At 39.8% G+C, this 26,146-nt stretch overlaps 1 protein-coding gene across 4 annotated transcripts; it reads left to right on the top strand.

The window, feature by feature from the left end:
* The first annotated feature begins 1,069 nt into the window (after window positions 1-1,069).
* Window positions 1,070-26,146, top strand: TAF12 (TATA-box binding protein associated factor 12). Of its 4 annotated transcripts, XM_088790758.1 has the most exons (8): window positions 1,125-1,195; window positions 13,186-13,270; window positions 13,789-13,820; window positions 14,000-14,251; window positions 15,969-16,046; window positions 20,728-20,842; window positions 24,125-24,213; window positions 25,665-26,146. In XM_088790758.1, the coding sequence occupies exons 3-8, from the start codon at window positions 13,803-13,805 to the stop codon at window positions 25,698-25,700; spliced, it is 588 nt and encodes a 195-aa protein (XP_088646884.1). In that variant the 5' UTR covers window positions 1,125-1,195; window positions 13,186-13,270; window positions 13,789-13,802; the 3' UTR covers window positions 25,701-26,146. The 4 variants fall into 4 exon arrangements, with proteins under 4 accessions (XP_088646885.1, XP_088646883.1, XP_088646886.1 ...); XM_088790757.1 differs by lacking the exon at window positions 13,789-13,820 and having other exon boundaries at window positions 1,072-1,195; XM_088790759.1 differs by lacking the exons at window positions 13,186-13,270; window positions 13,789-13,820 and having other exon boundaries at window positions 1,070-1,195.

The following is a 26,146-nucleotide window of genomic DNA, read 5'->3' as shown; positions in this document are numbered from 1 at the left end:
TTGTTGAATGAATGTACATTTAAATTGGGTCTTAAAAAAAAGGATAGGAGTACAAAAATAATAAGTGGTATGCCAGAATACTAGAATGAAGACAGCAGTGGCAGGGAAGTAACACCAGGAAGATGGCTTGGAGCCTAATGGTGAAGGGGCCTCAATTTTGTGAATTTGGAATGGTGGCAGAGAAAGGGTAGATTGGAAATTTGGTGGGATGAGGATGGAAAGATACAAAGATACCGAGGGCAAGTTGCTGCACAAATCCAGGTCCGAGGCAGCTCTTCCTGATTTCTGCTGGCAGTTACCAACACTTGCTCTGGCCTATCCCAGCCCTTTTAACATTCCTTTGTTTCCCCATCTTAGTGTGGGACCAAGGGTTCAGACGGAATTTAGGCGGAACCGGTCTTGTTTACATGCCTAGCATCTGATAAATACAGCAGTTCTCACCAAACATTTGACGGATGGAATAACTGAAAGAATCAGTTTAATGATTAGAGGACGGGTTCAAGAGGATGAGAGAGAATTCTGAGTTCAAGTTGAGACTCAACACTTACTGGCCAGGACCTTGCTTTATCTATCACAAGTTTCCTCTAAAATATTAAATGATTTATTGGAGGTGAGAAGCTTGGCAAAGTTCCTGGTAGACGGTAAGTGCTCAATTACTATTATTAATTGTCAATTCACAAGCACAACCAGTCTTTTGTCCCCAGGTTCTTGTGCTGCCAACTCCCCTGTTGGGGTCCAACACAATACCTATGAGTACTGCTGTCCCAGTTAATATCCCACGTCCTGCTCTAGCAACAAAGCCACCAACAAAAAACGGCGACCTCTAAGCCATCATAGCGTGTCAATTACCGGTCACGGTAGCGATATACACAACAGGCTCAGTTGGAAAGAGACGGCTAGGGCAGGGTTCGTAACGCTGAGCTCGCCCACGCTTCCAGTTAACCACAAGCAGGAAAAAGCCCAACCACTGGAGCTCAGCAACAGCCCAGGACCACGACCACGTGTCGGAGGGCAGTCTGCGCCTGCGCAAGCCAGGCGCGCGCCCGCCGGCCGGAAGAGCTGCGCGTTTCCGGGTTGGAGGCGGGGAGCGGTGCCGGAAGTACTCGGGGAGGGCCGAGCAGTCGGACCGGCTGCTGAGACGATCGCTTCTCTGGGGCAGTCTCCGCATATCATGGGGAGATAGACGCTGCTGCCTGTGAGTCTTGGGCCCTGGCAGTTGAGGAAGAAGAGCGGGAGGAGGGAGTCAGGACCCAGACCCACAGTCGGTCAGTGTTTGAAGAGCCAGGTTGTGGAGGAGACGGGGCTGTGAGGAATCAGGCTCTTGGGACGGGACTGAGGGGCTCGGGGCTCGGAGAAGACGCGGCTGTGGGGACCCGGGATGCCGACGGGACTTAGGGAACGGGAACGGGTATGAGTTCTCCGGCACTTGAGGGAAAGCGGTCTGAGAGCGACAGGATTGTGAGGACCCGCGCTCCTAAAAGGAGAGGGTCGGAACGGAACGGGGCGTTAAGACACGGGCTCCTGAGAGGTAAAAGCGGAGCTTGTGAGGACTTGGGCTCCTAAGAGGCAGAAGCGGGACAGTGAAGACCTCGGCTCCTAAGGATTCAGAAACAGAGCATAGAAGACTTAGATCCTTGAGAAGCAGAAGCAGTAAGAGAACTCTTGGGTTTGGGAGGAACAGGAGCGGGCAGTGAAGACGGGCTCCTGTGGGGACAGGATCGGGGCTTGGAGCCTCCGAAGTACCTGAGGGAACTGGGCTGTGAGGACCCGAACTCCTAAAAGCGAAGAGTATAAGGGGCCGTGGTTGTGAGATCAGCCTCCAAGGGAAAGGGAGAGAGATGGAAAAGATACAGTGATCCTTTTCCCCCCGTATTCTCTGAACCTAGAGTGGTAAAGGATGTGTTCGGGGGAAAGCGACTCCTCTTTCGCTCTGCCTATTTGGCGTTTGGCAGGCTTTTCTTGTGTAAGATACTTAAAATCTAGGAAGCCCAAATGCAAGCATCTTCATTTTCTGCTTCATTCTTGCGAAGCTCGGATGTGAAGTTGAAGCAGTTTGAACTCAGTTATATACTTGATAAGTGCTTGAAATCCCATTCCACTCAACCCTGATTGAGCACAGATCTCTGCATCTCAAATAAAAGAATGTGAGAGATGGAAGGGCCCAAAAAGATCATCTTTTTTAAACTCCTATGTTACATGTAAAGAGGCTAAGGTTCAAAGGGGCTTAGGATCACAGTGATTGATTAAATCATGATTTTGATACAGTACCCTGCTCTACATAGCAAATGGAAGTTGATGCTTGGTTAATATCCCTTGAAAACATGCTTCTAGAATCTTTGCTCTAACTTCAAACTCAAGAGGGAAATTTTTACAGATTCTACTACTTTATTTTGAGTCTTGTTACCGTATTGACATTGGTACAGTGAATGTCACTATCATTTAGGAAACCTTTAAATGAAGCCCACCCAAAAATATAGTAAGCCATTTGGAAAGTTGGAGATAAGTAAGCTCCATCCTATATTTTTAGCACAAGCATTTACTGGAGATGCCTGCTTTTAGATAAGGTTGGCAGGGAGACTTGGATCAGTCATGTCCCTTCTTCAGTAATATCTTTTACTGAAACCTACTTAGGCTAACTAGGCACCATCATAAACACTTTCAAGTATTAGTATATCATTTAAGTCTCACAGCCCCACAAGTTAGATATTGTTAGTCCCATTGTACAGATAAGGAGATCGGTTCAGAGACTTTAAAGTACCTTGCCTGAAATCACATGGTACTGAGTGGCCCAGCCCTAGTCAAACCCAGTTGTGTTTGTTTAAAACCTTTTCCTACTTTTCTAAGTGGATTCCTCTCCATATCTCAGTTTGCCCATCAGCAAAATAGAATAATTATACAAAGCATATCATTGACTGAAAGTACCCCCTCCTTAAGACTCATGGCAACTTCTATAACTTATTAGGGTACTTATGTAGTGTGGTGTTTAAGGAGAACTAAATTCCTGTGATTTGAAAGTATCATGGATATTCAAGATAGAAAAATGGGACCTGAATAGAACTTTTCCTCACACTGGAGCAAGATATATTTAATTTTAAGTTTAGCAGGCCAAGAAAGACCACTTTGAAGAACAAAGGCTTACATTTCATTAACTTTATAATTAATTGTAATGTGAACTAGATGATTGGCAAAAATGGTCTAACTTAGTTGAAACTACTATTTTCCCCCAATGAGTTAGCCTACACTATTTGCAAGTGCCTATACTTATGTAGATGATGAAAACGTAACACCAAATTATGAGGTGAAGCATTCCCATACCACCATTTCAAAATACTTGATGGTTTAATTAATGATAATTTGTTACTGAGTTAATATCCTCATCTGCATTTACAAAGTATACTTATTTCACTCATTGGTGGTTCTAGCATTGATTTGAGTTATTATAGCAGGATTTCAAAGTTACCTGATCAGAACATCATTGTGTTTGAGCAGATATGGCCGTAGAACATATTAGTTTTGACCTGAGGTCTCTGTGGAAAGCCCCCAAATACTTTGGAGGCAATACATCAGCAGTGCATACAATCTGCACTGTGAAACAGGTCTGTTGGAGGCAGAAGACAAACTTTGAAATCTGTACATATGGGCTTAATTTAAAATCTTACACTAATTGTTAGAGCTGGAAGGGACTTTAGAATTTGGCTGGTCCCACTGTAGAAACTCTGGTCAAAGGGTCCTCACATAATTCGGTGGCAGAAGATCGTTCCCAGCCCTCCAGACTTGGGTCTTTCTTGAGCCACAGTACCTTTTATCAATCTCCTGTTGACAATTTGCCACTGTTTTTTTTCAATCCATTTTCTTTTTTTAATGTCTGAGGTCATAAGAATGGTTATAGGATGCCACCAACACATAGTAGGATGAGTGAAACCTTTTAGTTTTAACACACTGGTTTTTATAAATAAGATTTAGAAGAGGAGAGCGTATATGTAATATTAGCAAACATGTTTAGAACATGTTCTCTTTTGTGCTTACCATGTACCACACACTCTTCCAGTGCTTTAGATACATACATTTAGTCAATTGCCACAACACTCCTATGAGGTATGCTTTGTGATTAACTCTGTTTTACAGATGAGGAAATTGAGGTATAAAGAGATTAGATAACTTGTTCAAGGACGTAAAGTTAATAAGTGGCAGAGTTGGTACTTGAACCCAGACACTGTTACCAGCATCCATGCCCTTGACCACTGTACTATACTACTTTTGTGTTAAGTCAAAGCCACCTAAACAGCATCAAATTAGTCCAAAAACTAGTGGAAAAAATTCCACGTTTCTCTTGCTCTCAAGTCTCAGACTACAGTTAATTGACTCTTTTTGGTTTATTTAGGACGGGAAATATGAGCTCATTTGGTTACCTCTAGAAGCCAGTGAGGAGAGAAACAACCAGGTAGAAAACCCAAGTCGTGCAGCATAGTGATAGGGCTTTTATGCCATCGGGCTGGTCGTCCCCTTCTCTCCAATATTTTGTTTAAATAATAAATTCCTAAACGTTTCAGAGGTAAAGGGTGTTAAAGCCAGTCTGGTCTACCATTTTTCTACTATTCCACAATTTTCTTCAATTAAAAATAATAATAATCTGTTAAAGGAACAGATGCCCAGAGAAGGCCAGGTCTTGTACACTACTACAAGGCCTCCGCTGGTTTCCTACCCTTTGAAAAATCATGTCTTTTTAATACAGTAATAGGATTGCAACTGGATTTCTGTTGAGGTACAAAGTCATTAAAAGGAAAAGCAGGGCTTGTCATCCTCAGCCTGTCAACCATAGTTTAAATGTGATGGGTTAGGGGAGGGAGGATAGGCTTAGCTATTTAATTGAACTCCCAGCCGTACAACCTTGTTTTGATAGAATTATTAAATATTTTTCAACTGTAGATCCCTGGGGCATTACTTTCTGGATTTACTTTGTGAATCCCATAACGTGATTGCCACATAGTAGGTACTAGTAAGGGCTTCCTACTATTACAATTGTCCTCTCAAACTGTCCCACAGTTAGTGTCCCACAGTTTTTATGCAGCAGTACATCCCTAGCTCATGGCATTCTAAGGAAGTGAGCGTTAGAAATTTGAGTAGCCGAAAGGTACTCAGTGGAATTCAGGTTATTTACGGTCACTTCATCCCACCCTGCTTGGTCAGCATCATTCACAATTGGGCTCCATGATAGTTGTCAATAAACAGGTAATTTGGATGGAGAGTCATTGACCATTCTGATCAGGTTGTGATGTTTTGTTTTTTAAATTTACATACCATAAAATCCTTTTTTGGGGGTATGGTTCCATGAGTTGTAACAAGTACATACTGTCATGTAAGCACCATAACACTTAGGCTACTTAACAGTTCTGCGCCCCCCAAATTTTCTCTCATGCTGTTCCATTGTAGTCAAACCGTCTCCCACCCCAAACCCCTGGCAACAACTGATCTGTTCTCCACCCATATAGCTTTGCTTTTACCAGTGTCATAGAAATGGAATCATACAGGGAGTAGCCTTTTGAGTCTTGCCTCTTTCACTTAGCATAAGACATTCGAGATTGTCCATGTTATTGCATGTGTCAATAATCCTTACTTTCTATTGCTGAGCAGTATTTCCATTGTATGGATAAACCCATCGTTTGTTTATCCATTCACCAGTTGAAGGACATCTGGATTGTTTCCAGTTTTTGGCAATTTTGAATAATGTTGCTATAAACATTCACATACCGATTTTTGTGTGAATATAAATTTTCATTTCTCTAGGGTAAATACCTAGGAGTGGGATTGCTGGATCAGATGATAAGTGTATATTTAATTTTATAAGAAACTGCCGAACTTTTCCAAAGAGACTGCACCATTTTACACTCACACCAGAAATGTATGATGGTTTCAGTTGCTCCACATCCTCCCCAGCTCTTGGTTTTGTTTTTTCTTAATTTTAAATATTCCAGTAGGGATTTAGTGGTATCTCATTGTGGTTTTATTTTGCATTTCCCTAATGGCTGTTGATATTGAGCATCTTTTCATGTGTTTATTTGCCATCTGTATATCTTCTTTGGTGAAGGGTCTCTTCAGATCTTTGACCATTTTTCAATTGGATTGTTTTCTTATTGAATTTTGAGAGTTCTTTATGCTGGATAAAAGTTCTTCGTCATATATGGGATATTTTCTCTTACTCTTTTTATTTAGGCTTTTTATTTTCTTTTGCAGAGCAGTTTTACATTTTAGTTTAAGTCCACTTTATCAATTTCTTTCTTTTGTGGATTGTACTTTTAGTGTTGTATCTAAGAACTCTGCCTGACCGAAAGTCATGAAGATTTTCTCCTACATTTTCTTCTGAAAGTTTTATACTTTTACATTTTTACATTTAAGTTTATGACCAGTTTTGAATTTATTTTTGTAGAAGGTATGAAATATAGGTTAACGTTCATTTTTGTTGTTACTACTGTATTTTTTTGTTATATTTAAAAAACGGATCAATATTACCTGTTTCTTCAGAGGGTACAAACCAAATAATAGTTTTACAAAATTTTTCATAGGTAAAATATGCATATAGTACAGAATTTGGGGTATACAATAAAAAGTAAGTATTGTACAAAATTTAGAATATACAATGAAAAGTAAGTCTTCTCCCAACTTGGTCCCATAGGCCATCCAGATACTGCCGTTGTCCCCCTCGTCCCCCAAGACAACCACTGTTATCATTTTCCTATGTATCTTCCCAGGAATAATTTACATTTGTGTGTCTGTGTGTTTTAATAAATGAGATAGCAAATTATTCTCACTATTCTGTACTTTGCATTGTCACTGAACAGTGTATCTTGGAGATCATTTATTGAGCTTCCTCTCTTTTTTTTAAAACAGCTTTATTGAGATAGCCTTCACATATCATATAATTCACCAATTTAAAGTGTACAATTCAGTGTTATTTGGTACATTTAGGATTGTGCAACCATCGCCACGTTCTAATTTTAGATTATTTTTGTCCCCCTCCCAAGAAAAACTCCACCTTGCAGCCTTAGGCAACTACTAGTTTACTTTCTGTCTTTATATATTTGTCTATTCTGGACATTTCATATAAACGGAATCATATAAATATGTGGTCTTTTGTGACTGGTTTCTTTCAGCATAACATTTTCATGAGTCTGAGTCTTTTTCAATGTATTCCGTTATATAGTTGGACCCTAGTTTGTTTAACGATAACTACTTTTGATGGACATTTAGGTTGAAATTTCTTGTATAAATAGTATTCTATCACAAGTTCAACTAGAATATAAAAAGCTAAAATGAAACTACGGGATCAAAACAATATATACTTTTCTAATTTGGGTAGATACTGCTGAGTAGCTCTTGATAGTAGTAACCTCTAGCTAATTCATATTCTCTTCACCCCAAAACACATGAAATGACTGTCCATAAGATTTTCAAACACAGTATAAAACTTTTTCATTGTTTCCAAATGGGGTATAAGAAGTAGCTTGTAGTTTTAATTTGCATTTTTATTATGAATGAGAATATGGATCATTTCATTATTTTAAGAGCTGTTTGAATTTTTTTCTTGAACTGTCATATTTTTTGCAGTTTTTCTTTTGAGTGATTGAGTGTTTATTGATTTGTAGGTATTTTTTATACATGGAAGAAATTAGTATTTTGATATGTATTGTGTATGTTTTTGCTAGTTTGTCTTTTGTCCTTTAACTTTTTTATTTATGTTGCCATGTAGACATTTATATTTTTATGTACTTGAATATGTCAGTCTTGTCTTTTATGGCTCCTGAATTTTGGGTCATCTTAAGAGGGCTTCAGTTACTCTTGAGAATATTTTTAAAAATGGAAGAAATAATTGTAGATTTATATGCAGTTATAAGAAATAACACAGAGAGAGCCCTTGTAAACTTTGCCCAGTTTTCCCCAGTGGTAACATTTTGCAAAGTTATTATGTAATATGACAACCAAGATATTGACATTGATACAACTCACCAATCTTACTCAGATTTGCCCAGTTTTACTTATACTCTTGTTTGTGAGTATATGTATATTAAGTCTTACGCATTTTTTTTCTTTGTTTTACTTTGTCTTTGTCTTTTTTTTTTCCAATTTATTGGGGTGACAATTGTTAGTAAAATTACATAGATTTCAGGTGTACAATTCTGTATTACATCATCTATAGGTCCCATTGTGTGTTCACCACCCAGAGTCAGTTCTCCTTCCATCACCATATATTTGAAGTCTTACGCATTTTAATCACTGTTATAGGTTTGTTTATCCATCATTACAGTCAAGATACTGAATAATTCCATTACCACAAGGGTCTCTGGTATTACCCTTTTATAACCACACCCACCTCCCTCTCACTCAACCCCTGACGAACTCACTAATCTGTCCTCTATTCCTAAAATTTTGTCATTTGAAAAATGTTATATATAAATGGAATCATACAATATGTACTCTTTTTGGATTGACTTTTGCTCTGCATAATCCTCTGGAGATTCATCCAAGTTGTTGTGTATATCAATAGTTCATTTCTTTTTATTGCTCAGTAATATTCCATGATGCGAATGTATCACAGTTTGTTTAACCATTTACCTGTTGAGAGACATCGAGCTGATTTGCATTTTTGGCTATTACAAATAAAGCTACTATGAACATTCATGTACAAGTTTTTGTGTGAACATAAGTTTTCATTTGTCTAGGATAAAAGCCTAAGGCTGCAGTGGTTGGGTCATATGGTAGTTGCATGTTTAGTTTTTTGTTTTTGTTTTTCCATTTCAAATGACTTGATTTAATTCCAGGCAGTACAGAATTTGGGATAAAACTGAAGAACACACTTTGGGAGGATTCTGGGTTGGGTTTACTCTGACCTCACAGCTAATGTTGAAATGACGGAATGAGAAGAATTAAAGAGATGACCCACTGCATGATTATTATTATTTTTATTTTTTACAAAAGTTTATTCTTAAATGTACAAGTCTCCAAGACAACACTTCATTCTAGCTATCGGTGGCAACACATGTTATGGCAGGGAATCCAGATGTTAAAACAGGAATGGAATTAAGGCTCACCATTGCCCCAGGCACAAGGAACAGCGCACTTTTTGCCAGACTTCTTTAATTCCTCCTGTGGCCAGGGAGCCTTTTTTCTGGCTTTTGCTTTTAGCTCGAGTTTCTTCTGATCCTCTTTTTGCTTCTGCTTGAATGCCTATCTTCCTCCTCTATCTTCTTGACCTGCTTCTTGGGCTGCTTCAGGGGTTTCTTCTTGCCACCTTGTTGCCAGACATGGCACCTCTAGGGTTTTCCCCCCCCAAAATAAACTTTATTGTGTAATTTGCATACAATAAAATGTACACATTGTAAGTTTATAGTTCTATGAGTATATATGCAGCTATGTAAGCCTCACCCCACTCAAGATATAGAACGTTTATAACCTTAGAAACTTCCCTAGTGCCCCTGTGCAGTCAGTCTCTGCCCCGTCTATCAGTAGAGATGAGTTTTACTAGCAATAGAATTTCACATAAATGGAATCATACAGTATGTATTCTTTTAAGACTGGCTTTTTCCCCCACTTAAATATCTTAAGATTCATCCCTATTGTTTTGTGTATTAGGTTTTTTTTTCTTTTTCTTAATAAACTATTTCTTAGAACAGTTTTAGATTTACAGAAAAATTGTGAAGATAGTACAGAGTTTCCATATACCCTATACCCAGTTTCTCCAGGAACATCTTCCATTAGTATATAGTACATTTGTTATCATTAATGAATCAATATTGAAACATTATTAACTAAAGTCTATAATTTATTCAGATCCTAGTCTTCCCCTAACGTCCTTTTTCTGTTCCAGGATCCCATCCAGAATATCACATTACATTTGGTCTTCGTGTTTAGGCAGTACATGCTTAGGTGTTCAAGAAAGTGCAAACCGTTTTACAGAGTGGCTGTCCCATTTACATTCACACGAGCAATATACGAGTGATCCAGTTTCTCTGCCTCTTTGCTAGCATTTGGGGTTGTCACTATTTTTTATTTTAGCTATCTGATAGCTATGTAATTATATCTCATTGTAGTTTTTATTTGCCTTTCTTTAATGACTAACGATGTTGAACATCTTTTCATGTGCTTATTTGTTGTCTATATATCCTCTTCAGTGGAATGTCTGGTCATGTCTTTTGTCCATTTTCTAATCAAATTACTTCTTTTTTAAACTGTTGAGTTTTGAGAGTTCTTTATACGTTCTAGGTACTAGCCTTTTTTTTTTTTTTGAAATATTTTCTCCCAGTCTGTAGCTTGTCTTTTCAGCCTTTCCATGTCGACTTTCAGGAAACTTTAAATTCGATGTAGGCTAATTTATCAACTTTTCCTTTTATTGATTGTGCTTTTGGTGTCAAGTCTAAGAACTCTTTGCCTTGCTAGAAAACTTTTTTTTAAATTTTATTGAGGAATATTGGGGAACAGCGTGTTTCTCCAGGGCCCATCAGCTCCAAGTCGTCTTTCAATCTACTAGTTGTGGAGGGCGCAGCTCAGCTCCAAGTCCAGTTGCCATTTTCAATCTTTAGTTGCAGGGGGCGCAGCCCACCATCCCATGTGGGAATTGAACCGGCAACCTTGTTGTTGAGAGCTCTCACTCCAACCAACTTAGCCATCCGGCCGCCCCCCAGAGAACTTTTATAGTTTTACGTTTTACATTTAAGTCTATGATCCATTTTGAGTTAATTTTTGTATACAATGTGAGGCTTAGGTTTCAGAATATTTTTTAAAATCTCCTATTTTTTCTCTACTATATGATTTTATATTTAAAATTTAAGTAGTTGATCCACCTGGAATGGAGGAGTGTATGAAGGGAAGAATATATATACCCCCCTCATTCCAGATGGATCAAATATTTAAATTTTTAATATGAAACCAGATGTTTTCCAGATGTACTCAGTTATACACCACCATTTATTCAATAACCTATCTTTTCCACATTGATATACGCTATGAGCATTAGTATACAAGTTTGTATGGTAACATAAGTTTTCATTTTGGGGGGATAAATGTCTAACCATGAAATCCTTTACCTGTTTTTTTGGGCGGGAGAGAAGGATTATATTTATTGTTCTTAATTTTGGTATAATTTACATACAATAAAATGCACAGATCTTAAATGTTCACTGTGATTAGTTTAACAATTGTATAAACCCATGTAATCATCACCCACCCAAATATGTTATGATGTTTTAAGTCAACAAATAAAAGAACAATCTAGGAACCTAAGGGCAGCGTCAGTCTGGTAATGAGTGTTTGGTTATCATCTGCTTTGTTTTGTTTTAATGGAAGAAGTAACTCATCCCAAGTTATTGAAAACTCAGAAGCATAGCTTGTTTCTCAGCAAGATCAATTATTAATAGTATAGTAAATTGCAGTCTAGTTTCTTAGGGAAAAACATTGATTTTTTTTTTCCCACATTTACAGAGATTCCAGTTATTTCATTGAAGTGACTTATTTCATTAATAACCACTGGAGTTATTCCTTAAGGTTAATTCCTAATTTGATATGTGATTATTCATATTTGGTACCATGCAGATAAGCTATATTTTTTGTCTATGGGTCTTATAGAAATTCCCATTATACAGAAATCTCTATTACCAAAAAAGTCTCCATTTATTTTTAGCAATATTCAGTACTATTAGAGAAGTCCTTTGAAGGTTGTGGGAATGTTATTTGAGAAGTATAGTATGTTCAGTGTGGTGAGCATACTGATAATCAAAGGCATTGTCATAAACCTTGCTCTGGAAAAATAGTTTGCTTTCATAACGTTAGAACAACTACAGTAGTCCCCCCTTATCTATGGGGCATACCTTCTAAGACCCCCAGGGGATGCCTGAAGCCACAGATAGTACCAAACCCTATATATATATATTAATACTATGTATTTTCCTATACATACTCGTACATATCTATGATAAAGTTTAATTTATAAATTAGGCTCAGTAAGAGATTAACAACAGTAACTAGCAATAAAATAGGCCAATTATAACAATATAGTATAATAAAAGTTATGTGACCGGGGTCTCGCTCTCTCTGAAAATACCTTGCTGTACTCTACTCACCTTTCTTCTTGTGATGTGAGATGAGATGATAGCATGCTTATGTGATGAGATGAAGTGAGATGTATGACGTAAGCCTTGTGACATAGCATTAGGCTACTGTAAGGGTGACTTGAACACAGGCACTGTGACACCATAACAGTCGATCTGATAACCCAGACGGCTGCTAAGTGAGTGACAATCAGGCAGGAAGCATATACAGTGTGGATATGCTGACCAAAAGGATGATTCACGCCCCAGGCACAAGTGAGCGGGGCAGGACGAGATTTCCTCATGCTGCTCAGAAGGGCGCGCAATTTAAAACTTACAAATTGCGTATTTCTGGAATTTCCCACTTAATATTTTCAGACTGTGGTTGACTGAAACCATAGGTAACTGAAACTGCAGAAAGCAAAACCTCCGATAAGAGGGAGGCTACTGTATTACTATGTCACCAATCTTTTCCTATCCTGATTTTTCCAATGGTAGCATTTGTGGGAAAGGGAGGAGGCACGGATGAAATGTGGCTACAAAAAACAAGTGATCCTCATGTTCTGCTGTCCCCCTCAGCCAGCTGTTGGCCAAAAGTTTCTCTTGGTCATTTAACCAGTGCAGTTAGTTGCTTTGATTAAGGGTGAGGCAGGGGAAGATGTCATATTGGTAAGACAGTGTGTTGGGGAGGAACTCAGCAATGGGGCAAGAGGAGAACACATGCAGATACTCACTTAGGTTGCTAAGCTTTACAAAGTTCTGAAAACCATTGCCGTGTTTCCTGCAAGTTAAAATTCCACAGCTTTGGCCAATAACGGTTTCACATGCTGCTAGTTTACCCCTAACAATAGAATATTCATTTTCTAGGAAGAGAGTCTATGTTATTATCATCATTAATTGATTTTAAAAGTTGTATATGAAAGAGGTGGAGATATTTTGGTTTGGGTTTTTTTTTTTTTGTTTTTTGTTTTTTGGTGCCCAATAGGGATAAGGAGGTATGTTTCTCCTCATTCAATTTGCCTGGATCCTGGTTGGTGAAGATGTGCCAGGCCACGGAACTGAAACGGTTCTACGGCAAGGGTGGTGCTTGATGCCAGTTGTTCATTTACAGGTAGCTTTTGAAAATGGCTGCCTCTCATTTCACCGGGCTCACAGCCGTTGCCGATGTTATTAAAGATCTAGACACTCAGATAGCTGTAAGTAAGCAATTTGAGGTCACTGTGGGAGGAACTTGGTGAATGTGCTTCTGATCTTGGCGACACCAAAGCTGATGTACACAAATTCAGCCTCATGGCTCTAAAATTTAGGAGTCTCAGCTACTCCCGGCTGGGGACTCTGCATGTACTTAAAGATTGGTAACACTCAGAGGAAATTTGCTCCTGATGACAAAGAAAGTTTTACTTTTAACAATTGCTAAGCGTTGTGTTTATTAGGCATAGCCTGACACAGACTTAAGCATGTTTGGAAATGCCAAAATGAACTAATCTGTTTTCTGAACTTTTGTGATTGGGTTTTAAGTATGTGACTGTGCCATGATTTATTTGAATTTAACATTATTTGAAGCTCAAAGATAATGCATGTATACTTAACCGTGTATTCCATTTTTACAAAGTCTTTAAAAATGTCTTGCTCATTCCAGTTTATTTTTGTATATAAGATTCTTCATTTCATTCACTTTCTTCCTTATTTCAATTTTGTGGACTATTTCATTTAGCTTTTGGAGAAGAGATGGTTTCTAAATATCAGGTGAGAGCAATGAATATTCTTCATTCCTTCCATGTTTAATGTGCAGGTATCAAATGGTCGCTATCCTTGACATACTGAAGACCCTTCAAAGTTTGACAGACCTCATATGATTTGACTTTCAAAACTCATCCTTTATTACAGGTGCCTCTGGAGTTAATTCTCGTGTTTTCCTTCCATAGTTGATTGGCCTTGGTCCTCATACCTCCAAAAAGAAACAGGATCTCGATAAGCTCTATGAGCTGAAGTCCAAAGCTCGGCAGATTATGAACCAGTTCGGCCCCTCCGCCCTAATCAACCTCTCCAATTTCTCCTCCATAAAACCGGAACCAGCCAGCACCCCTCCACAAGGCTCCATGGCCAACAGCACTACAGTGGTAAAGATACCAGGCACTCCTGGGTCCGGAGGGCGTCTCAGCCCTGAAAACAATCAGGTATCGTCCTCTGACTTTTTGCTCTTTCTAGTCGCCAGTTATCTGTTATTTGAACCAGTAATGCTTGGAGAGGTGTCCATGTCAGGTGCTGCCTCGTCCCCTCAGCTGAAAAAGGTCTTTTCCCTCCTTTGGACTTCTAAAGTTCTTTGTTTAATGATCATGTACAGCATTTATCAGTTTTCACCTGTGGTATTTATGTGTGTATATGTATACTTACATACTTATACACACACACACACACACACACACACACACCACCTTGCCTATGACAGGTTTTTACATACTTATATATATAAATATATGAATGCTAATATAATTGTTCAATAACATAAAATAGTAAAATAATTAATGGATTACTCATTATTCTTATAATAAAAGTACTCTTGCCTCCAGTCTTTGCATCCACCTGCTGCCATTAGTAGTTTTCTGCAGTGATTCTAAAATCTGCCCCCTTCTTGCTACCCATGATCCTGATTCTGTTCTCCGGAGCCCTAAGAAGTAAGAAATAAATATAATTTCTTAACTTGGGCCTTGTAGGCTGGATAGAATAGGATAAGGAGACAATATTTCAAATGAATGAGGGAAGGGACTAGAAAGGTGAATGGGGAGGGTTGGGCAGATTGTCAAGAGACCAGCCTATGCTGAATGTGGAGTTGATTGGAGAAGAGCAGGAGATAAAATTGTGCAGGTAGGATTACAGCAGAACTTACTGGGCCTACAGTAACCAGTTTCCATTGGAACTCTTAGTCCATAAACAATCTTTGCAAATATTTAATAGAGGAATAAGAGTAATAGAATAAAAGTAGTATGTCTTAGGAGGATTAACTTGGCAGTAAGGGGCCAAGAAAGGTAGGAAAGGGAGTAAACTTGGAGAAAGACCAAGTCAAAGACTTTGCAATAAATCAAGACAGGCATTGCAGTCTTGAATTAAATATTTATTTTAAAAATTATTTTTTCCTTAGTTCCAAAGTTATACATGTTTATTACGGAAACATTAGAAAAACTGAAAGAATCAGCCCATAATTCCATCACCACCCCAAAATTACTATGGTTAGCATTTTAGTGTATGTCTTTTGAGTATTTTTTTAAAAATGGCATACATATATGACATGAGTTTTCCTTTATGAAAGAGGAATCACACTGTACTTACTTACACAAATATTTAGTTATACAAAGATGAGCACATGTTCCCTGCCCTTGGGGAGCTTTCAGCCTATTAAATCAGAAAAAGGCAAATTTATAAATGTACACAATGATGGAAGGGTGCACGGGGTACCCCAGAGGCCAAAGGAGGAAGTGTTTGCTTTTACCTGCGTGGACTGGGAAAAGCATCAGCTGAGGCACCATGAGCTGAGCAGGTAGAAAGGAGTGGAAGAGCATGTCCAAAGATAAGAGAGGCGTTGTACAATTTGTGGTGGTCAGGAAATTGCAAGTTACTTAATGTAGAGGGAAGGTGAGGCACAGTGAGAAAGAGATAAGACTGAAATAAACTGTCTGACAGATGTTGGCCTCCCTTCCAAACTGCTCTGTCTTTCCCTAGGCTGCTTCTGTCTTGAGAGTTAGTCTTGTAGCAGTATCACCCGGTAGGCCAGACTGTTAACTCTTTGGACCATACAAACATTGACAGACAACCTTTCTTCATTACAGGGTAATACTGGGTGTGTTTTTTTGTTTCCTTGATACTTTGCTGAAAAAATCTTCTCCTAATTAACTTTAGGTATTGACAAAGAAGAAATTGCAAGACTTAGTAAGAGAAGTGGATCCTAATGAGCAATTGGATGAAGACGTGGAGGAGGTAAGGTGAGGTTGGGTACCCCAGAGACTGTGTCCCTGAAAGCTAGCATAGAATAGTGGTGAAGAGGCAGACAAATCTGAATTTGGATCTTGGCTCTGCCCCTTACCAGCTTTGTAGCTATGGACAAGTCGCTTAAGCTTTCTGAGACTCGGCTTCCTCCTGTGTTGGTAGGGTATTATTTATCTGTAGGATTATTGTGAGGGTCTCATTGGAATAACTTACACAAGTCGCCTAGGAGAATGCCTACCACTTTAACAGCAGCTGCCACTTTTGCTTGTCAAAAAGGGCATAGTCTGCTGCTGAGAGGCAATCATTTTCAACAATTTTAGTTTCTAGAATATTTCTCCATATTTCTAAGTAATATACTTAAACAGATATTCTTTGGTTCATGAGTTTTATAATAGTCTATTGACTTCCTGTTATGCTAGATGAGAATTTTGTTAAACCACTTACATCCAAGCCATACACTCTTTCCCTCATTTTCCCAAAAGTCTTTTTCCCAATGTTTTTTAATAACTCGAAAATCAGTTATTTACATTATTCTATGTAGATATTGTTCACCACTGAGCCAAGTCATGTCTGTGATTACCTTTCTTGTATAACTTATTTTCTTGAAGTTGATAAGTGACTCATTTTTATTAGTTTTTCCTTTGTGCCTTTTTAATTCTGCTTTTCCTTTCAATTCTGTTATACACCTATCAAAATTGTTTTCCAAATGGAAAAATAATTTATTGGTTTGGGTCATTCTCCCCACCCCTCCACACCATCCCCCCCAACCCCTGGCAAGATTTCAATCCCTGAATACTCCATGCTCTTGTGGCCACTTGCACAAACCCCTCCTGGGTCTTCCTTTTTCTCTTTTTCTCTTTGGATTTCTTATTTCTTAGATCACACATCCTCTTCTTACTTCATGCCCTTTTTTTGTTAGAGCACATTTTTTTATTACTTCTTACGAAAGGATAGATGAGAAGTAAACGTCTATTAGTGAAAATACCTACATTCTAACCTCACACTTAATTTTTAGTTTGGCTGGGTTTAGAATTCTTTTTTTTTTTTTTTTTTTTAAAGATTTTATTGGGGAAGGGGAACAGGACTTTATTGGGGAACAGTGTGTACTTCCAGGACTTTTTCCAAGTCAAGTTGTTGTCCTTTCAATCTTAGCTGTGGAGGGCGCAGCTCAGCTCCAGGTCCAGTTGCCGTTGTTAGTTGCAGGGGACGCAGGAGTTGAACTGGCAACCTTGTGGTTGAGAGCCCACAGGCCCATGTGGGAATTGAACCGGCAACCTTCGGTGTTAAGAGCCTGGAGCTCCAACCCCCTGAGCCACCAGGTCCTAGAATTCTATTTTGAAAATCGTTTTTTCCTTTCAATTGTGAAAGCATTGCTCTATCGTCTTCTAAAAATCTCCTATTAAGAAATGTTATGGTGTTGTGATCCTGATCCTTTTTGGGTCTTATATTTTTCCTGTTCTGAATTTTCATACAAGCCTTAGTATGTATCTTTTTTTTTTATTTGTTGTGCCAAGTTCTTGGAGGCTTCTTTTATTCTAGAAGCTCATGGCTTCAATTCTGGGATGATTTTGTATATTTTTGTTTTTGTTTTACCTTGCTGAGGAATATGTAATGATAGGGAAAGAAAATGCAGGTTATAAGAACAGTATAATTCCATTGTTCTTTTCTAAACCAGAGGACAAATATTTGCCCTCTTTGTGTCTGTATGGTTAGTTGTTTGTTTTTTGGCAGCAGTTTTATTAAGATATTAGTCACATACCGTAAAATTCATCCATTTGAAATGTACAGTTCAGTGGTTTTAGTATATTCAGAGTTGTGCAGCTGTCAACACAATGAATTTTAAAACATTTTCATCACCCCTAAAAAATCCCATACTCATTAGCAGTCACTCCCCATTTTTCCCCAGCTCCCACAGCCCTAGGCAACTAACTAACTACTAATAAATATATTTTCTGTCTATAAGATTTACCTATTGTGGACATTTCAAATAAATGGACTCATAATATTTGGTCTTTTGTGACTGCCTTATTTCACTTAGCATAATGTTTTTAAAGTTCATTCCTTTTGTAGCAGGTATCAGTACTTTGTTCCTTTTTGTGGCTGAATAATATTCCGTTATATGTATAAACCACATTTGTTTATCCATTCATCCAGTTGATGGACATTTGGACTGTGTCCACTTTTTGGCTATTATGAATAAAGTTGCCATGAACATTCATGTGCAATTTTTTTGGTTTGTTTTTTCCTTCTTTTTTTTAATTCCTATACAAGTTTTTATGTGGACATATGTTTGCATTTATCTTGGGTGTATACTTAGGAGTGGAATTTCTGAGTCATATGGTAACTCTATGTTCCTTTGAGGAACTGCCTGACTGTTTTTCCAAAGTGCTACACCCTTTTATATTCCCACCAACAAGTGTATGAGGGTTCCACTTCCTTATGTTAGTTTTTTTGATAATTTCTTCTCTATTTTTGCTCTTTCTAGGATGACAGTCTGTGGGATATTGGTCTTTTGCATTGATCCTCTTAGGTTTATCTTTTTTCTCCTATTTTTCATTTCTCTGTAATTCTAAGTTCTGCTTGCTGGGGAGATTTTCCTTAGTTTATCTTCTAATCCTTTTCACTTTTTTTTAACATAAAAATTTTAATTTCCGCAAGCTTCTTGTTGTTGACTGGTTCTTTTGTTATTTTCCCAAGCCATTCTGTTCTTATTTTATGGTTGTAATATTGTCTCTTATCTTTCTCTCTGAGGATATTAATTACATTTTTTGAGATTTTCTTCTTTCCCCTGCATTGTCTTTGTTTCTTCTAGGTCCTTTTTTTCCCCCTTTGGTTTGTTTTCTGTATTTTCTTTTTTGTGTTAGAGACTTTCTTCAAATGTCTGTTGATCCTGGCTATTCATTCTTAAAGAATAGCCACTAAAAAGCTGATTTGAAGCAGAATTTATTGACTGATGGGCTTTGCCCAATAACATACTGGTAACATAACTAACAACCAGCTCTAGAGAAAAAGACACTGATTTTCAGCATTTCCTGATTTTTGTGGTGTAAATATTCCCACCATGCCCTATTTTAAGCTATCAATATGTCACTGGATGTGAAATTGGGAAGAAATGCATATAATTGGCTTTCATGAGCTCATCTCAGCTAGCTCCAGCATACCACTGGCTTCACTTCAGAATAATTGGTTTACACAGCAACCTTCTTATTGGGGGATTCCCTAAATGTCAGTATCTGTAAGTCTTTTCTCTGGAGTCATTTAGTATCTCCAGAGAAAAATCTTCCTGTTTCCCATCTGGAGGGTTTATCTCTAGCTCCTAACATTCTGGAAGCCAGGCAAGAGCAAGGGGCTGTGTCTGTTCCCTACCTCTGCTGCGTCCTGTGCGTTCTTATCCAGAGCCTCTCCCATTCACTTCCTATAGGGCATAAACCTACTGTGTTCTGGGTCGGGTATGTGGAGGGAGAAGTCACTTGGCTGCTTTTGGAGTGCAAGGGTCAGTGGACTGCTCTCTCTATAGACATGTAACAGTTCCCCAGGTTTTAGTTCCATACCTCAGCCCAATCTTCTATGATAAATGGCACCTCCAAATCCTGGATCTCTTAGGGGTTATGAAGGGAAAAATCAGTTTGATTCTCATTGGTGTCCTCTCTATAGGTACTTGTGTTGTACCCTCTGTCTGCTAGTTCAGCTCCTCTTCTTCCTCTGTTACCTCTTTAGCAAAAATTTACTTTAAAAGTTTATTAGAATCTCTTGTCCGTTAAGGTTTTTTTCTCCTGTTCTTATTGTCTTTGTGGCTGTATGTCTTTTTTTCTTTACTGTTATTTTTGTGGGTTTAGGAAAGGAGAGGAGGTCATTTTTGGAGTTCATCTGCCATGTTTAATCAGAAATCTTTCCTTTAGATAGTATCCATTTGGTTCCATTGGAAAGATGACAATGCTTTAATGGTCCAGGAGAACAAGGAATGTGTATATCTATGGTTGTAATTTTACTTAATTTTAATTCTTGGTCAGTAGAGGAAGCCATGGGGGAATGTATTAACTTATAACAATTTTAACTTTTTCATGTAGATTTTTAGCTTCAGAATTCTGATTTTGCTCTTAAAACAGTCCAGGAATAATTTATAACGAAGTGGAACGAACCCGGAATTTAGACTCAGAACCCTGAAGCTGAATCCTAGTTCCACTGCTTAGTAGTTACATAGCCACGAGCAGGTTCGTCTCCTTGAACGTTAGCAACCTCTGCTGTAGCATGAGGATAAATTCCATGTCCTACTTTTTTCCACAGGATTATTATAAGGACTAGGTGAGATAATGGAAATTAAAATGCTTTTAATAGACTGTGAGTGAGGAATTATAATGATTCACTTTTGTTTTCCTACCTAATTCAGAAGACAGTATAGGGATGAGGGATTGGGCTGGTTAATGCTGGCTGGGTAGAAAGTACTGAAAGCTCACCCTTGGAAAGGTGTAAGTTGCGCTCCAGCTGGTTAATGAGATCTTGTGTTTCTATTGCCTCCTCACTCCTCCTCCCCACCTTAGCCCAAATGCTCATTACAGGCCTGCTCACAGAAAGCCTGACGAAATGTGTGATTCAGGCAGACACAGTTGTCCCAGCAACAGGAGCCTACCCTGCCAGTGACGTGGTTACTCTCCCCCACTTGTGTCTTCCCCAGATGCTGCTGCAGATTGCTGATGATTTTATCGAGAGTGTGGTGACAGCAGCCTGCCAACTCGCTCGGCACCGCAAGTCCAGCACCCTGGAGGTGAAGGATGTACAGCTGCACCTAGGTACGTGCTCTCATCACGCCCTGAGGTTCCCACTGTTACTGCTCCAGGACCAGGAGGAAAAATGCAGTCGGAGGAACCTGCGTGCTGGTAGCAGACTTTCTGGGCTCTGAGATTTTTGTGTTCGTTCCATAGTAGCATTAAATGGAAAAAGAGAAATGCACCCTTGGTAAGGGGAATGAGCTCTGGCTCTGGGTTTGCCACTTTCTAATTTATCCTTATCCTTCCTACTTCATCTCTCTTAGAGTCTGCTTCTCCTTTGTAAAGTGAAGATCAGAATATCCTCTTTACAGGGTAATTGTGAGGATCGTGGATTACGTCTGTAGAATGACTAGCACAGGACCTGGCGCAAAGTCAGAGCTTAGTAACAGTAGCTATTATATCTCCACCATTCAAGTAATGGTGCTTCCTGTCCAGTTTTTAGCCTGCATTCTTCCCCCAGAAAATTATCATCGTAATGCACATAGAATTTTGTATTCTGCTTTCCTACTTAACAGACACTAAATTTGAGCTTGGGTTTTTCTGGGAAATACTTATCCAACCTTGATAAGCATAATCCCTTTGAAATGAATAAGCCCCCTTCTGCGTTGTTACAATGTGGTGAAAAGGCAATTTTTTTAAGGGTCTCATGGTTGAAGTCAGGTGGTGGCTGAGGCGCACATTGTTTGGAAGGAAGGAATATTAGTATCCAAGGCTGCTAACAAAGTACCATAAACTAAGTGACTTAAAACAACAAAATTTATTTTCTCATAGTTCTGGAGGCCAAAAATCTAAAACCATGGTGTCAGCAGGGCCCTGCTCTGGGCAATGCCTCTATTGAAGACTCCTTCCTTGCCTCTCCCTTGCTGCTTCTGATGGTGGCCAGCAGTCCTGGGCACTGTCTGGCTTATAGCTGCATCGCTCCAGCCTGCCTCAGGCTTCACGTGGCCTGTGCGCGGTGTGTCTCTCCGTGTCTCTTCTCCTCTTCTCATCACTTACCAGTCAGATGGATTAAGGGCCCACCATACTCCTGTATGACCTCATCTTCACTAATTACAGTTGACCCTCAAACAACATGTGTTTGAACCGTGTGGGTCCACTTATCCACAGATTTGTTTCAATACATACATAGTCAGCCCCAGGTTTCGCGCTGCAGATTCAGCTAACCGCGGATGGAAAACAGTATTTTCTACCACAGTTGGGAATCTGTGTGTGCAGAATACCGACTTAAGCTATGCACAGATTTTCAACTGCGTGGGGGTCCCTAACTCCGCATTGTTCAAAGGTCAACTGTTAGGACTTCAAGATATCGTTTAGGGGGATACAGTACAATATATTGCTGCACATATTGTGTGCGTTCACTCCTGGCAGCTGCTCTCTTTCTTTAAAGTTACTTTGCATATCTATTTCCTGGTCCACTTTGTGTTGATTGTAAAGTTAAAGTCCCAGAGAATAATCTTAATGTCACTTTCAAGTATTGACAACAAATATTAGCAGAAGGCTTCAGATACTTTTATTTTCAAAAAAATATTGGAAGAGAGCTGTATATAAAATTATTCTAGAACCAAACATGAATCACTAATTCACTCAATATTTACTCTGTATTAGACACAAAGTATAACTATGAAACCACTAACAAATTTGCAAAACAAATGTTCTCAGTACTCTTGGGAAGTGTAATAAAGGAGTTCCCAGGTAGGTCCTTTTGAATAGATACTTATTCCCTAAATAATCTCATGTAAATAGAGTTGATCCTTGAACAACACAGGTTTGAACTGCATGGGTCTACTTATATGTAAGTTTTTTTCAGTAAATACACACAGTACTGTAAATGTACATTTTCTTCCGTACAATTTTCTTAATATTTTTTCTCTAGCTTACTTTATTGTAAGAATACAGTATATAATACATATAACATAAAAAATAAGTGTTAATCTACTGTAAGGCTTCCAGTCAACAGTAGGCTACTAGTACAGTTTTTGGGGAGTCAAGTTATACACGGATATTTAGGGAGTGGCGTGGAGTATCGGTGCCCCTAACTCCCGCACTGTTCAAAGGTCAACTGTAAAATATTTTTTATATTGGGTATGCTTAAAGTGCAGTACACCTTTATTTGTGGGTGTAGGGGACCACGCAGCTATGCCAGTTACTGACAAAGTAGAATAAACAAAATCTCTGCCCTCTGGGAACTTCTAGTGACAGTCTTACAGGGATAGTCCCAGCCAGCAGCACAAGGGCTTGGAGCTGTGGTGTAGACATACCTGTATCTATGCCCGTATCCTGTTATGGGGGAGGAACAAACTCTCCTCTGCCCTCGACGGTCTATCGGCTGGTCTAATCAAATAGGCATGAGACAAATTAGCAAGAGAGAATAACCAAATGTAATACATGCCTTTGTATGGGAACCCTGCATACCTGAGAGAGCCAGAGAACCCACATGCACGAGAGGTTCAGAGATAGAAGGGAGCATGGATATATATATATGACATCCTGAGCTAGGGATGAGGTAAGGTGCTTTGGGAGCTTCAGAGGGTCATTGCAGGATGATAAGAAAAGCAGACCTTTAATAAATAGAAGTTTGCCCTGCCCTATAGACAGGTCAAAAGAAGTTATCTCTGATTATCTCTTATGGGCAAGACCTCTAATTCAAATTTTTCTAGGTAGTTAAGGAGGGGGCAGAAGTTTCTCTTGAGCCTGCGACTAATGTTGCCTTTAGCTCAACACAAACTGCATACCACAGAGGCACAACTTGGAATGACTCGTTCTGGACCCCACAATATGTTTTTATCCCAGGCTCTGGGATTGTATTATGTCATTGAATGTGCTCAACCACCCTGGCAAGTGGTGGCTACTGTTGCTGCTACCATGGAAAAGATGAAGAAACTGAGACCCAATGTCATTCAGCTCCACGGTGAGGCAGCAGAGCTGGGACTTGGCTCTTCACACCAGAAGGCTGGGATGGCTTTCTGTTCCTCCTCTTCCTCAGGGTTTGAGAGAGGTGACTTTGAGCGTAGGAGTACGACAGCTGAAGAAACACATGACTTTCCTTTTCTGTGGAGCTGCATGGAAACCTTAGGGTGCAGCACCCACAGCTTTGACTCATTTACCCCTTTTGTCTTTGCAAGAAGGTTGAATGGTGTCCTTTAAAACCTTGGAGGCGCCACATGGAATTCCCCATTGGTCCCTCTGCAGGGTGACTGTTAGTACAGTTGCATCCCCCCACCCCAACCTCTGGCTGAGGGTCACACTGCACGCGGACACTGCCTTCCGGGTCCCCTCACCTCTCTACTGGCCTCTTCCTTGCAGAGCGCCAGTGGAACATGTGGATCCCTGGATTTGGCTCTGAAGAAATCCGACCCTACAAAAAAGCTTGCACCACAGAAGCTCACAAACAGGTGAGGAGCCATCAGAGCCCCAGGGCAGCCGGCTGACCCCTGGAGCTGTGTCTCAGAGGGAGGGCACACAGTTATCGCTTCCCCCCCACAGCGTGTTTCTCTCTAGACCAAAGGTCAGGGAGGGCAGGGGCAGCAGGCCTCCATGGGACATCAATCAGGTATTTCCTTGAGGCTTCACGGTTCCCACGGGGGTCTCAGTTTTTTCTCTCAACTCTCATGAGCATTGCTGAAGCTGGTGATCTAGGTTCTTCTAATATGGATGGAACATATTACGGAAGAACTCACCCCTGCCCATCTCCTTAATGAAGTCTTCCTTCATTGTTGCTGATCTGAACGTCATGTGTGGCCCTCTGACAGAGGCGGGTTAAGGAAAGCAGGAATGTGCATACTTGTGGCGGGAGGTAGCACCCAGACAGCCCTGCCAGGCATTCTGGCCTCTGTCCTAGCTTAACCTTTGATCTCTGTCTTTCTTACCGTGGAACGAAGGGGTCAGTGTGAGAACCTAATACCACTTCTGCCGTGGAGCAAATTGGCCCTGTCACTGGTCTAATGGCAACGTTAGCCTCCCTTGACAAGGCTGTTGTCTTTTCTGTCTTAATTTAACTGGCTATTCTGATTTGCAGAGGGAGCTTATTGTACGCTTGACAGGCACAACTGGGCAGTCTTGGCTGAGTGTCCCTTGTGTTTCCATAGCGTGGGATCTCGGGAGTGGGTATGTTTCCAGAGCTCACAGAGGAAGCCCTACAAGGAAGCCATCAGTAGCCCGAATCAAAGGACCTCTGTTCTGCCGAAGGGAGTCCCTCTGGACAATGGTCATTTTGGCTCTGCTCCCAAATTATCCACTTTTTAGCCCTATTTATGTAGCTATGTAGGATGTATGTGTTGATCAACAAATAACGTGGGGACAATCTCTTAGTCAAAGAGAGCGAGCAAAGCAAGTCAGTAATTTTTGCCTGGGGATGGTTAATAGTAAGATCTGAAGGTTTCCCTGATGGGTTGTGATGAGTTTCCCTCATCACAGGTCCTGTGAAATGGCTCCCTTTATGTGTGGCAACAGGCTTGAAACAAAGCCCCTTTCCTATTTTCTCCATCATCAGAGAAGAGATTGGGGTGTGTGTGGGAAGCGTAGAAAACACATGCTTTGATGGCCTTTCCTCTAAGTTCCCAAAAGGCAAGAGATGTCACCTTTTGCTTTTAAATTTTTTGCTGTCTGCTAGCCTAGAGCAGTGTGGGACTTTGGTCAGTGAAATAGATCCACTGGTCTATCTCAATATCTCTGAGCCCCTGAGACTCTCTCAGGTTAGAAGGAGCCTGCTGAGCTGCCCTGTGCCTGTAGGTTCCCGAGGGCTCCAGCCTGGGGGGTAGACCATGCTGCCTGCTAGCCGCACACGGACGTCCCAGGAAGTTCCTGACTCTAACCTGTGTAATGGCGTATTTCTCTCTCTTTTCAGAGAATGGCGTTGATTCGGAAAACAACCAAGAAATAACACATGGAAAGGTCAGGGAATGGACAACAATGTATTTGGAGATACTTGAGCTGAGATCTCAGCCATCTCATCCTTGGATTTTTTTTTTAATGCTTTACAGAGAAGCATATATTTTTTATTAACAGTGCAGCAATATCTATAATGACTGAGAGGATCTGCCAAAAGAATAAAGCCTCCTACCCCCACTTCCGGCCCCATTTCCCTGCCATCTCAAAGAGGAGTAATGTATCTTCCAGAGAAGATTTTATTTGTGGTTTATTATATAAGTGATTGAATATGGGACAAAGCAGTATGATCTTGTTTGGTGAGACAGTATTAGCAGGATTTGTAGAGGTTTTTGTTTCTTTCTCCCTCCCCTTTTGCCCTGTACTTTGTAATGTCAGTGTTTATATGAATATGACTTTCATTTGCTTTTCCAGAATAAAGAAGTTATTAATTGAAAGACA

Source organism: Rhinolophus sinicus, chromosome 14 (genome assembly GCF_057876585.1).
Source record: "Rhinolophus sinicus isolate RSI-liver-muscle chromosome 14, RSI-T2T, whole genome shotgun sequence".
NCBI classification, from domain to species: Eukaryota; Metazoa; Chordata; class Mammalia; order Chiroptera; family Rhinolophidae; genus Rhinolophus; species Rhinolophus sinicus.
Note: the sequence above shows the minus strand (reverse complement) of the source record. Positions and strands in the feature narration are given on the sequence as shown.

What these genes read in the sequence shown, in the direction of transcription:
- TAF12 (XM_088790757.1), top strand. Translation starts at nt 13,199, where the DNA reads ATGGCTGCCTCTCATTTCACCGGGCTCACAGCCGTTGCCGATGTTATT. An exon ending in GGATGTACAGCTGCACCTAG is followed by an intron (nt 20,843 to 24,124) that starts GTACGTGCTCTC and finishes TCTTCCTTGCAG; the next exon opens with AGCGCCAGTGGAACATGTGG. An exon ending in CCACAGAAGCTCACAAACAG is followed by an intron (nt 24,214 to 25,664) that starts GTGAGGAGCCAT and finishes CTCTCTTTTCAG; the next exon opens with AGAATGGCGTTGATTCGGAA.